The sequence below is a fragment of the Phacochoerus africanus genome, chromosome 11 (genome assembly GCF_016906955.1).
Source record: "Phacochoerus africanus isolate WHEZ1 chromosome 11, ROS_Pafr_v1, whole genome shotgun sequence".
Taxonomy (NCBI): domain Eukaryota; kingdom Metazoa; phylum Chordata; class Mammalia; order Artiodactyla; family Suidae; genus Phacochoerus; species Phacochoerus africanus.
In genome coordinates, this window is record NC_062554.1 from 9,208,834 (window position 1) to 9,222,275 (window position 13,442).

The window sequence follows — 13,442 nt, forward strand, 5'->3', positions numbered from 1 at the left end:
TGAATCTGCCCGCAGTACAGGCCCCGGGCCTCCTTACAGGGCTGGCTCAGCCCTTACTCTGGCTTCCTTTGCGCGTCTCTTCTCACCTTTAAAAATCTCCAGAGCCTTAAGCCGGGCCCAGTTCTCTTTCCACTCCGACATTGTTGCTGAGGGAGCTCAGCCATCCTTGTTTCCAGGCAGCTCTGTCTTCAGTGGGAAAGCCCTAGTAGCCAGTGGCTCTCTGGGCATTAGCCCCTGGATGCTGCCCATCACAGAGACAGCACCACCTGCCTGGCCCTGGGCATGAGTGTGCCATGGGACCTGGTGTATGAGTCAGAGAGAACTGAAAGGAAAGGGCTAGTGGTTATACGCGATACTTTCTTATTCCATACACGATACCTTTTTAGCTCCAGTATGGCCTTTTCTTGTCTAATGGGGCCCTGTTAGAACTCATATGGCAGCAAACCCTCTGTTGGGCCAGGAAGAATCCTCCTAATATGTGTGTGTGTGTGTTTATAGAGGTGGTTTGTGGGGGCTGTTGGGAGTGGAGTAAGGAGGAGGCTTGGGGCCAACTGCTCAGAGAATTGGGCCATTTGGGAGTCATCAACACAAGCCAAGCTCCTTTAAAAAGAGCCTTGGCTCTTTAAAAAGCCTTGGCTCCTTTAAAAAGAGTTCCCGTCGTGGCTCAGTGGAAATGAACCTGACTCGTATCCATGAGGACGCAGGTTCAATCCCTGGCCTTGTGCAGTGGGTTAAGGATCCGGCGTTGCCCTGAGCTGTGGTGTAGGTTGCAGATGCAGCTTGGCTCTGGCGTTGCTATAGCTCTGGCGTAGGCCAGCGGCTACAGCTCTGATTCGATCCCTAGCCTGAGAACTTCCATATGCCCCTGGTGCCGGCCTAAGAAGACAAAAAATAAAAATTGTATCCATTGAGTTGCGGCGCAATGGGATCAGGGGCGTCTTGGGAGCACTGGGACACAGGTTTGATCCCCAGCTCAGCACCGTAGGTTAAGGATCTGGCATTGTGGCAGCCGTGGCTTAGGTCACAACTGTGGCTCGGATCTGATCCCTGGCCTGGGAACTCCATAGGCCTAGGGGTGGCCAAAAAAGAAAAAAAGAACCCTGTGAAAAAGGGACCTTCAGGAGTTCCTGTCGTGGTGCAGTGGTTAACGAATCCGACTAGGAACCATGAGGTTGCTGGTTCAATCCCTGGCCTTGCTCAGTGGGTTAAGGATCTGGCATTGCCGTGAGCTGTGGTGTAGGTCGCAGACGCGGCTCGGATCCCGAGTTGCTGTGGTTGTGGCGTAGGCCGGCGGCTATAACTCCGATTCGACCCCTAGCCTGGGAACCTCCATATGCCGTGGGAGCGGCCCTAGAAAAGGCAGAAAGAAAAAAAAAGAGAGAGAGAGAGAGACCTTTACAAGGGGTTAATGTCCTTTCTGGGTCTCTAAGGTCTTAAAGGGGAGAGGTGTTCCTTGGGAGCCAGCTCCCAAGGCCCCTAGGCCCCTGAGGACCCTCGGTTTTAAGGGGGAGGCTACAGTGGCCCATACCAGTGGGATCCTGGTGGGACGCATCTCTGAGCAAGGCTGAACTTGAGCCTTGCCTGCAGCCCCCAGCCTTTTCCCCAGTAACACACTGACAGCTACAACACGGACCCCCTGACTCCCTCCCCGAGGTCCTGGGATTCAGAGAGCTGCTCCCCCTGCCTGGGTGACAGTCCTTGTGCAAAGCATTTTCATTCATTTGTGCAAGCCCTGTGCAAAGCACTTTCTTTCATTCAAGGGCTTCCAGAGGGGGCTAACCCTGGCCCCTCAACCATATCCGTGACACCCCTTCCTATCCCCGCTGCCTGGGATGTCTCTACCGCGTGGCCACTTCCTCCGGGTAGCCTTCCTGTATCCTTTCTTCGCTGTCCTCTGAGAGCCGGTCCTTCAGCTGTCCCAGGGCCTCATCCACACCACTACACATCTTACTGTCATAAAATGGGGACTTTTATTTCTTTTTACAGCCGCACACATGGCATAAGTTCCCGGGCTGGGGGTTGAATTGGAGCTGCACCTGAGGCTTATACCACAGCCAGGGCAACACCAGATCCGAGCTGCATCCGTAACCTGTGCTGCACCTTGCAGCTGTGCCAGATTTGTAACCCATGGATCTGGCATTAACAGGCCAGGATTGAACCCGCACCCTCACGGAGGCAATGTTGGGTTACTTAACCTGCTGAGCCACAGTGGGAACTCCAAGACGGGGGACTGAGTGATGCACCAAGCCCAGCACTGAGTGATGCACGGAGTAGGGGCTAAGAACAAGTCAAGTGCCTGCATGAATGAATGAGGACGGCATGCATTGTTTTAGGAGCCGTCCTGGATACTGAATGAGGACCAGCCAATGTTCAGCTCTGCCCTCATGAGTGTCCTGGGACTCTTCCCATCAGAGGCCTGGTTTTCTCAAGAAGCATGACCTCTGAATGAGCTTCGGGACTGAGCCTTGGCAAACAACTGTCATCCAGAATTATCCTGCGCCGCCTGGGTCCTTCCTCTGTCTCCTCTGCAGGTTTCAACTCTGACCAATCCAGGGCTCAGCCTGCCATGGTTTGGTACCTGTTCCCAGGCTTTTGTGGGACCTGACTTGTGACATAAGAGAAAAGATATGTCTTGGTCTCTGCCCTTGGTTCCTGGCACAGAGCTCCTGGGGCATAGGCGTGTCTTTCGTCTTAGGAAGGAACTCTCGGTGGGTTCCTGGATGGCTTCGGGATGGGGGCTGGTCACCAGAAAGACCAAGTCATGATTAAAAGCCTGGAATTTTCGGTCCCACTCTCTATCCTCCGGGAAGGAGAGAGGGGCTGGAGCGTGAGGAAATGATTGATTATCCCAACATGATGAAGCCTCCATAAAAATCCCCAAAGTTTAAGGTTTGGAGAACTCCGGGGTTGCTAGAGGTGCTGGGAGCGCGCTGTGCCTGGCGCTGTGCCTTCCCCTCGACCTTCCCCTAATGCATCTCTTCCACCTGCGTGTATTCTTTATCCTTTTAGGATAAATTAGCAAACGGAAGCAAGTGTTTCCCTGAGTTTTGTGAACCAATCATTCTGGCAGATTACTAAACCCAAGCAGGGGGTTGTGAGAACTCTGATTTACAGCCGGTCCATCAGAAGTACAAGTGACAACCAGGGACGTGCAGTTGGCATCTGAGGTGGGCGCTGGGTGGGGCGGGGGCAGTCGTGTGGCAGCTGAGGGTCCGTCTCTCCAGGGAGACAGCGTCAGAGGTCAGGTAAATGTAGGACGCCCAGCTCGTGTCAGATAACTAACTGCCTGATGGGCAGGAACCGCCCCCCCCAACACACACGCCTGGCATTGGAATTGCAGGGTGGTGCGTGTGTGAGAGTCAAGGGGAAACCTGGGTGTGTCCTGCCCACACCCGCACGGAGGTGTCTTGTCCTCTGTCTCCTAGCGTCTCCCACCCACGGTCACGCTGGCAACTCACAGGAGCCGGGGATGTCTCAGATGGCCCAGAAGGATGAACACAGAGGGCTGCATGCCCGCCCTCAAATATGCATCACACATGCGCGCGCACGCGCGCACACACACACACACACACACACACACACCCTCCAGTGGAGCCAGAGAGAGACACTGCTGAGCCAGAGGGACCAGTTTTATTCGATTCCAGCAAGACTCTACAAGACGTGTTTCATGCAGATTAAATATGTGTCTTCGCTGCCCCTGGGGGAGCACCTTCACGGCCGGCTCCTTCTTTGGCATGTCAAGGGGTGAGTGTCTCAACATATTCTGCGTGGGGGACAGTTGGGATCATGACTGGGGGGGGCTGAGGGCCCTTGGGACCTTGAGTCTTCAGAGGTTCAGGGACCACAGGCCCCTGGTCCTTTGCCGAGGATGGTACCAGAGGATCTTGATCTTTCAGAGGCACTGGGATTATAGGAACTGGAGTCTTCACAGGCTCAGGGACCACAGGACCTTGAATCTGAGGCGGCTCTGGGATCATGGGGCCTTGATCTCTGACTAGGGCTGGGACCACAGGCCCTTGATTCTTTACAGGCGCTGCTACCACAGAGCTGTGATCCTTCGGCAGCTCTGGGATGCCCCCACCTCGATCCTTGACTGGCTCTGGGATCACCAGACCTTGATTCTTTACAGATTCAGAGAGTACAGGACCTTCATTCTTCATAGGTGCTGTGACCATGGCGCTTTGATCCTTCAGATGCTCTGGGACCACGGGACCTTGATCCCTGACAGGTGCCTGGACCGCAGGGCCTTGATCCCTGACAGATGCCTGGACCGCAGGACCTTGATCCTGGATGTGTACTGGGGCCACAGGGCCTTGATCCTTGACAGGTGCCTGAGCCTCAGAGCCTTGATCCTTGACAGGTGCCTGGGCCTCAGAGCCTTGATCCCTGACAGGTGCCTGGACCGCAGGGCCTTGATCCTGGATGTGTACTGGGGCCACAGGGCCTTGATCCTTGTCAGGTGCCTGAGCCTCAGAGCCTTGATCCTTGACAGAGGCCTGGACCTCAGGGCCTTGATCCTGGATGGGTGCTGGGGCCACAGAGTCCTTATCCTTCAGAAGCGTTGGTACCACGAAACTTTGCTCTTTAACTGTTGCTGGAACCATAGGACTTTGATTCTTTAGAGGCACTGGGACCAAGGAATCTTGGTCCTTGACTGGTGCTGAGATCACAGAACCTTCATTCTTTAAAGGCTCAGGGACCACGTGGTCTTCATCCCTAACTGGCACAGGGGCCTTGGGACCTAGATCCTTTAGCGGCTCTGGGACCGAGGGGCCTTGACCCTTTGAAGGCTCTTGGATCACAGGACCTTGAGCTTTAGGAGGCCCCGAGCCCATGGGACCTTGATCCTTGCCTGGCTCTGTGGCCACAGGACCTTGAATCTTACGTGAATCCCTGGTGGGCTCCCCCTGGCTCCTGCGGAGGAGAGAAAGGCGGTCACTGTGAGGGCCAGCGCTCGGGCAGGGACGGGGCGGAACACAGATTGCCTGATAAGTCTTGGCCTAGTGGAGCATGGGCAGGGCAGCTCTTGCTGGAGAGTCAGGAGGGGACTCTGAGCTCCAAAGCCTGAGTACGGAATGTGGGGGTGGGGGTGAGGGGCAGGCGTGGGAGTGGGTCATTCAATGTGATTGCCAATTGATTATAACCTGCACGCGGCACCGAGGGCAGCCCCCCGGGGGACAGCAGCAGTCCCAGCGGGCATCCAGCAGCCTGTCCACCCCACACTCCACCAGGCTGCTCTTCCTTCCTCCGTCCCTGGGGCCCATCTTAGCTGTCCACTCAGATGACCCTAAGGCCACAGTGCTCTTGTTCTCAGGGCCTTCCCAGACTCCTTCCCCCCCCCCGACCCCCTTGTTAAGGGCTGAGTGGGGAGGGGCAGAGGGGCCAGGGCACGCAGGAAAGAAAGAGGGCAGTGTGAATGTCCCCCGCCCCCCCGTCCCTTGCCAGGGGAAAAGTATTTTATCACTGATATTGTTTAGAACAGCTGGCCAGGGTGACAGTAAAAAGCAGACCATTAATTGGTTTTAGATTGCTCTTAGCTTCTTTCGTCGCCTGCACCGTGTTTGGTAGGGACTGGTGGGGACTCTCTGTTCAGGCCGTGAAGGGGCCCTGCTGTCCTCGCTCTGTCCCCACTCTGGTTCCTTCTCTTTCTGGACCCTCCCTTGCTCCAGGGCTGATTTCCCAGCAACCAAGAGTCCAGGCCTCTAACCAGAACCCTCAGCGGCTGCCCCACCTTCCTCACCCTGGATGCCAGCCCCGCCCCTTGGCCCGCCCACATCCTGGAGAGCAGGTGGCATCACCAACACCAAGGGCAAACACTACCACATTCAGACCCTCCCCTGGCCCCCGCCTGGCCCGTCTAGATTTGTGGGCACGCTGGCAGGCCCGGCTCAGCCAGTGTCACAAGCCCTTGCCCACTTACAGCACATTCCACTTTCCAAAGCATTTTTTTTTCAAAGCTCATTTCAGCAACTCAGCCACCCTGTGACGCTGGAAGAGAGGGTTTATTGCCCTCAGCTGCATGATGTACAGAAGAAGACACGGAGGCCCAGAGCGGGCAAGGGACGCGGGAAGCGAGGGAAGCTGCCTGGACTGTAGCACCTGGGTCTTTCCACTCCTGGGGCCTGTGCTTCTTCGCCTACAGTGCCCGGCGCCCAGGACGTGCTCCGTACAGGAGTGCTCTTATCTGTTACACACTGTGGCCCATCAGGCCTTCGCGCTTGAAACCGCAGCAGCATTTTAACGGTTCTGATCATCTAAAGCGAACCCAACAGACCTCTGCTCCGTAACGCTTTCTTAGCTCCTTATGCTTTGTCTCTCTGGGCCTCAAGTGTGGCATCTATTTCATTGGGTGTAATGATATCTATTCAGAAATTTATGATGCTTAGAAATTATATGGAGCAATTATTTTTCAATTTACTTAGAAGCTATACATATTTGGACTATTTTTATTGTGACAAGTTATCCCAATCTAGCATTTTTTTTTTTTTTTTAACAATATGTAGCATCTTGAGCTACATGGGAACTGACTTGTCTCCGTCTGGTACCCGGTGCCCCAGGCGGCCTGCCTATCCAGCCCCTGTTGATGTCTCTGAGCATCACGGTGGGCAGAGAGGGGCCAGGGTGGCTCCCTGGTTCAGCACAACACAGAGCACAGCGGCTCGGGTCACATGACACATCTGGCTGCCATCTGTAGGGCCTTCGTGTTTGTGGAAGGATCCAGGCAAGGCTGGAAGAAGCATGCCGAAGCTAAAGATGGCACTAAAATACCTCTACTCTTTGGTGGTTGGCCAGAGAGGAAAGATAAAAACCTCATTCAAAAGAGAAGCCAACAGGAAATTGATGAGATGAATCCCACCAGGTAGGGAACAGCCTGGGTGGAGTCCCCCCGAAGGGGTGATGAAGCTGAGACAGGAGACAAAAGAGGTGACTAGGCCTTAACTTGACCTCAGGAGCTTGGCTTGCGAAACCTGTCCCGCTGGCAGGACACGGACTCAGTGTCCCCTGCTGGCCTGGAGAGTTAAAAGAAGGCCAGATGGGGAGCACAGGGTGCAGCCCTGTCTGCAGCCCTGGCTCCCGGCCCGGCCCTATTTTTCTGCTTAATGAGCACCAGGCTGCTGCAAGCTCACCCCAGCTTTGTTCTGATGTATACCCCATATTGCTCTGGTTCGTAAACTTGTTTACGTAGTAAGAGTCTGGAATCGTAGAAAGGTTTAGAATTAAGATTAGAAACAATAAGTAAAATCTAGAATATTACCTTTTTTTGGTATTAAACTTAGGAAAACTCTGTGTAAATTTTTTTTTTTTTCTTACAGCATGAATCAGCCTGATGTGGGATCTCAGTTCCCAGACCAGGGACCAAACCTCCTGGGGCCGCAGTGGTGAAAGCACTGACTCACTAGACTGCCGGGAAACTCCTCGCATAGGTTTAGTTTGAAAATATCTGTAATGTGTAAAATTATTTGGGATATTATATCTTCTTCTGTGATTTTAAGTCAGAAGATATAAGAAAGTTTTATAAATGTTATAAACAATGATGGAGCTTTTATTATTACCCACTCAATAATTTTTAAGCTTTGTTTTAGATAACTTATTTAATTTAAAATATTTAGGAGAACTGAATTAAGTTATAAAATCCTCTTTACAAGAGTATTTTAAATGTTAAATGGTACTAAATTTTGAAGTTTGTTACTTTTATAAATTAAGCATTTTTTTGGCTTGTTTTGTTTTGCTTTTCAGGGCTGCACCTGTGGCATATGGAGGTTCCCAGGCTAGGGGTCAAATCGGAGCTGTAGCTGCTGGCCTACACCACAGCCACAGCAATGCAGGATCTGAGCCGCATCTGTGACGTACGCCACAGCTCACGGCAATGCCAGATCCTTAACCCACTGAGCGTGGCCAGGGATCGAACCTGAGACCTCATGGTTCCTAGTCAGATTCGTTAACCACTGCGCCATGATGGGAGCTCCAAACATTTGTTTTTAAAACCAAAGCTGCCTTGGCTGGTTTTTCTATGAACAAACTGCCATCAAGGCTGACGTAAAACTCTCATTGACACTGACTGGTCAGCACTTGGTGCCACGGTGGCCTGCCTGTCTCCCCATCTGTAAAGTGCCCCACCACCCACAGTGCCCTCTGTGAATGAGGCAGAGCTGCCCTCACAGGGTGGAAGCTGGGGTGCTTTTGGCGAGCAGAAATGGGCTGGGCTCAGCCCCACTCGGCCCAGCTGCCCTGGGATCTGGCCCAACCTGCCTGACTGCGTCTGGCACCTTAAGCCAGCTGCAGACCCTCTCAAGACAGCATTGGAGACAGGCTCCCCCCCACTCCCCAGCCTCTGGGAAACTAGCACGACCTGCTGGCTATATCTTGGCTTCTATGCTGCTTATTGCCTGTCAGATCTTGGGCAATTTCTCAACTTTGATAGACCTCGGTTTCCTCATCTGTAAAATGGGAATAAAAATACAACTGTCAGGGACTCTCGAGACGGAGGACTGGCTGATCCTGTTAGGCAGGGATCTGAAACCATCATCTGTGACAGGCGCACAGACAGGGCTTGGGCGCATCACGGAGTACGCCCGTGACCAGAATAACTGCGTAACTGTGCCTGAGAACTGTGCTTGGCACTTGAGCTCCCGGGAGCCTCCCGGCAGCCCTGGCGGAAGGCAGGGGAGGTGGAGGACGGCCCGGCAGCCCTGCCCTCTGGCCGCCCCCCGCTGCTCTACCACACTCCCGGTGGTTCCTTCGCTGCCGCTGCCTGCACCGCCCTCTTGGACCCACTTCCCCGTCAGCCCCCGATGGCTCTGCTCAGATCCCCCCTCCTCTCGAGGTCTGCCTGGGTGCATCTCGCCAAGATGCTTGTGACTCTGTCTCCCCTGTGGCACGCTTTACGGTCTTTGCCCACATTTCCAGACGCCCTCATCGCACGTCAGCTTCCCCCCGTCAGACTGTGAGCTCCCTGAAGGCAGGCTCATCCACCCGGCCTGCAGCCCCAGCGCCCAGCACGGTACCCGAGACAAAGGTCTGGCGGAAAGATGTACAAGTTATTTTTGCGGAAGCCTGGTTCACGGTCCATCCCGCGGCCCCAGCCAGAGCCTCGGGGTCATCCTCGATGCCTCCCTCCCTCCCCCAGGCCGTCAGCAACCATCTGTCCAGGCTGCTAACGTTTATCTCCTGACTATTCCCATTTCCTTCCCTCCCTCCCTTCCCCTGCCCGCGGTGCCATCGCTGTCTCTGTGGACCACTGTCTCAGCCCCCTAACTGGTATGCTTGGCTCCTCCTCCAATCCTTTTCTTTTCTTTTGCTTTTTTAGGGCCGCAAGGGCAGCATATGGAGATTCCTGGGCTAGGGGCTGAATCGGAGCTTCAGCCGCTGGCCTACACCACAGCCACAGCAGCGCACGATCTGAGCCGCAGCTATACGTGTACCGCGACTGACACCACAGCTCACAGCAACATCAGACACCTAACCCACTGAGCGGGGCCAGGGATCAAACCCGCATCCTCATGGATACTAGTTGGGTTCCTTACTGCTGAGCCATAACGGGAACTCCAATCCATTCTTTCTACAGAAGGCAAACCCCTCCCCTGCTGACAAGGGAGCACCCAGAATCAAGAGTAAAACTGTTCCATGGCCCCGCCTCGCTGACCACCTGCGCCTGCTGCCTTCCGGCTCCCTGTGCCCCAGACTCTCAGGACCAGGTTCTGCTCCTCCTCCTGTGCCCTGCTCCCTTTACCCACAGCGCTGCACATGCTGTCGTCTCCTCCTGGGACAGTCCCGTGCTCCCTCTTCCCCCGCCGATTCCTCCCCATCCTCCCGCTCTCTGCTCGCTTTCCCAGGCCCCTGCTGCAGGCTCTCCTAGTCCCTGACCCTTTCTTCCTACCCCTTGTCACAGCTAATTACTTACATTCTCTTCCATTAATGTTTTCCCCACTAGACTTCAAATGTTCAAAGGGCAGGACCACGTCAATTGTGTAAATCATTGTCCCTAAGACAGTACCTGACCCAGGGAAAGCCCAGACGAAATGCTTGTCGAATGAATGAGTAAATGACTTTTCTGGGCCAAGCGCTGTCCTATTTGCAAAATATAATGTTCTGAGTTTACAGGAGACATCCTAAGTCTTAGGAACTTATTTTTCTGCCCGTCCTCCTGTTTCCATGGCAACAGACCATGCTTCCTGGATACACACACGCTAACCTTGGATCCAAGCTTTATCACAGCCTAGAAGCAGGATGACCAAGCCCTGCTCAAGATTATCTGGAGAAAGGGCTTCCAATCCTCTCGCTGATTTTTGCCTTGAACACAATTCTAATCCAATAATCCACCTGTGGTGTTTTTTTTAAATTTATTTTTTATTTTTTATTCCAAACTGTCTCCTGACACCATCGCCACAGCCCAGAGCTGAAGCAGTGCTCCTGGTATAGGGCCCTGCTCAGACATCAGGGACATGTGGGCCCTGTCCTTGAACCCTCTGCTTCGACAGCTTGAAAAAGCCCTGAGGAGGGAAGAAGCTCAGATCTTCTGAGTAATAACACAGGCCAGGCCCAGTGCTGGGTATTTTAACCTAGACCCTTTCTCATCTGGTAAAGAGCAGCTTGCTGGAGGAGAAAGTGCACTGACTGGGCCCGGGGCCGAAAGAGCTGGGTTCGAGGCTGACTCAACTCCCTCCTGGCCACAGATGGCATTGTAGGCATCCAGGCTGCAAGCTTCTGTTTCATTAATCTATAAAGTGGGAATTACAGGACCCACCTACTAGGGAGGATTAGTTTATGGGGACACTCATGGCATAACCCCTGGAATAGAGGTGATATGTTTAGTAAATGTTAGTTCCAAAGGACTTGGTGATCTGATCCAGTGTCACTCTATAGATGGGAAACGGGCCAGAGTGGGCAAGCAACTCTCCTATAGCCACACAGCTAAGGAATAGCAGGTCCAGGAATGAAAACAGGCCTCTCGGAGTCTCACTGGGTGGGTAAAAGGGATGGCGCAAACTCACTGGAAGCAAAGATGGGCAGGGGGCGATGAGAGGGGTCAGGCTGCCTATGCCTCAGGGGCCCTGCAGGGGGAGCAGACGAGGGGCTGGGTGATTTCACGGCTTTGTCTCCTCCTGTCTGCCTCCAAGAGCCCTGTACAGGCGCCCACAATTCCCAGATACAGACAAAGCACCCAAGACCTTATAAAAGATGCAGCCACCGGGGGGGGGGGGGGGGGGCAGGGAGTGCCCAGGAAAGCATCTTTGAAAGGCTTGTTATTCCTATGAAGAACTGCAGGAGATAAGGCCTTCTCAGAACAAGAACCCTCGCCCCGCCCCTCTGCCTCCCGGAACTCCGTGGCCTCTATTTTAGCAATTATCATGGTGTTTGGTGATTACCTGCCTCTCTCTAGCTCGTGGGCTGTGTTATGCTCATCTCTGCATCGTGAGTTTCTAGCGTCTGGCTCACAGGACCCGGCAGATATCTGTGGGAGTGAGTAATGGATGGCTGGTGTACAGCTTTTTTCTCTTGACTCTATTTGATGTTTTTTCTCTTTTATCCATTCAGTGAACAACGTCTGCTAAGCCCGTTGCTCGGGGGGCACAGGTGTGAATGAGCCTCGGGGTCTGCCTCAAGGAACCCCCTTGCACGGAGTGCACACCAGGAACGCTGCAGAGCTACCGGTGCCCCAGGACCTCAGCCCTGGCCCCAAGCCCTCTTCCCACCAGAGGCCTGAAAGTCCCTTGAGGGTATAGCTGTCACTTAGCTGGAGAAGTCCTCCCTCTCTGGTCCTTGAAAGCACAGCTCCGCAGAGCCAATTCAAAGGCACCTAGGCTGGAGGGACAGACCCGAGGGTTCCTGGGTCTCCCGAGCTTGGGCTGCTGTCTGCCTTCCAGATGGCCCAGCACTGCCCACGCTGCCCTGGGTGTGCCCCAGTGAGGCAGCCCACCCTCTGAGCCCAGAGCCGTTGCAGAAGCCTGAGTTTCTGTCAGCCCCTCTCCCTCCCATCCTTGCCCTGATCTGAGTTCTGTGCTCTGGGGCCGCCTTCCCAGAGAGTGGCATGCTGCCTCATTGTGCCCTTATGCCTGGCTTCTCTGGGCAACACATGCCCGACCTGGCTCAGAGCCCCCACTGTCCTGACCTCCCTCCTCACCACGATCTCAATTGGCTCCCCTCCCTTGGAAAGTGTGACACCAGAATGAAAGTAAAATCCTATGTGCAGGACACACCTCCTCTGCCCTGGCATCTATACCTCCATTGATAGAGCCCTTGCCTGGTCAGCATTTTCTCAGGCACGTCAGTGCTGCCCACACACCACCACCCTCTTCATCTGCTAGGAACACCCTCCCTCCTCAGCAACTAAAGATTCGGTTCCAGGGTCACTTGCTCAGTGAAATCACCCTGACCCTCCACCCCCAGGGGTCTAGCATGGGTTCTCCTGTCTTCCCACAGCCCCGCCCCCGCTCCCATCCCCTCGTCCCATCACAGCGGTGACCTGCCAACTGTTTTGTAGCTGCCTCTCCAGATGGGGGCGCTCTGAGGGCAGAGATCGCGTCTGCTTCTCTCCTCTCCCTCCTCCCTCCCTCCCTCCTCCTTCCACAAGCATCTAACAAATGCCTGCCCAGGGCCGGGTCCCCGCATGGGGCGAGGAGCCAGAGGGCCCTGGCACGGGGCTGGCACACGCAGGAGGGAAGCTTTAAAAAGAACTCACGCAAGATCAAATGCTAACCACCGCAGTCACGTGACACACAAAGGCTTTTCTATTTTTACCTGCCTTAGCGCCTTTTCGGTCCTCCCAGACCGTACCCTGTCTGGACGGTTCTCTAAGAGGACTGTCCGTTCAAGGCAGCTCGCTGTAGTCTCGCAGCCGCCCGTCAGCCCGCCAGGCAGGGTCCCTCGCGCCCCGATTTTCCAGAGATGGAAGTGAGGCTCGGCAAAGTCAGCAGCGAGTCTGGGGCAATGTCAAGAGCATAAACTGAGGAAGACAGGCTTTCCTTTCTACACCAGGATCCCTCCTGGGTGTCTTTAACCATAGAGCTTCCACATCTGTCTCCACATGTCTGGACCCCGCCTGGTTCTGCCCGGTCCAGGGAGCTGGAGCCCCTGACCTCTGTAGGGTCCAAGCTCTGAGCTCCCAACAGCACCCCCTGAGAGCTGCCCCTCCGGGGGTCCAACAAGCAGCCCCTCTGCCTTGGCCCTTGCTGCATCCTACAACAGGCCCTCCCTGGTGTATCTCCTGGGGTTGAGCAGACCCTGGCGAAGCAGCTGGTCCCAGAAAGCAACGGCAGCCTGGTCTAAGAGCGCCCGCCTGCGCCCACACCTGTAAGCCCTACCTGTGTGGCTGCCAGGGGGTCCGCCGGCCCGGGGCCACACAAAGAGCCAGCCAGATGTGGCTCATCAGCACAGGAAGAGCAGCGAGGACAACGCCTAAACAAAGGCTGCCACCACAAGGCTTAATTCTGCGTGGGGGGTGG

At 54.7% G+C, this 13,442-nt stretch overlaps 1 protein-coding gene across 1 annotated transcript in view; it reads right to left on the reverse strand.

Moving 5' to 3' along the window:
* Window positions 1–3,611: 3,611 nt before the first annotated feature.
* The window catches only part of MAP6 (microtubule associated protein 6), an 89,728-nt gene continuing 79,897 nt past the window's right edge, over window positions 3,612–13,442 (reverse strand). The window contains exon 4 of the mRNA XM_047753457.1: window positions 3,612–4,914. Within this exon, the coding sequence (XP_047609413.1) occupies window positions 3,738–4,914 (1,177 nt within the window). The 3' untranslated portion in view covers window positions 3,612–3,737. The remainder of the gene's footprint in view (window positions 4,915–13,442) is intronic.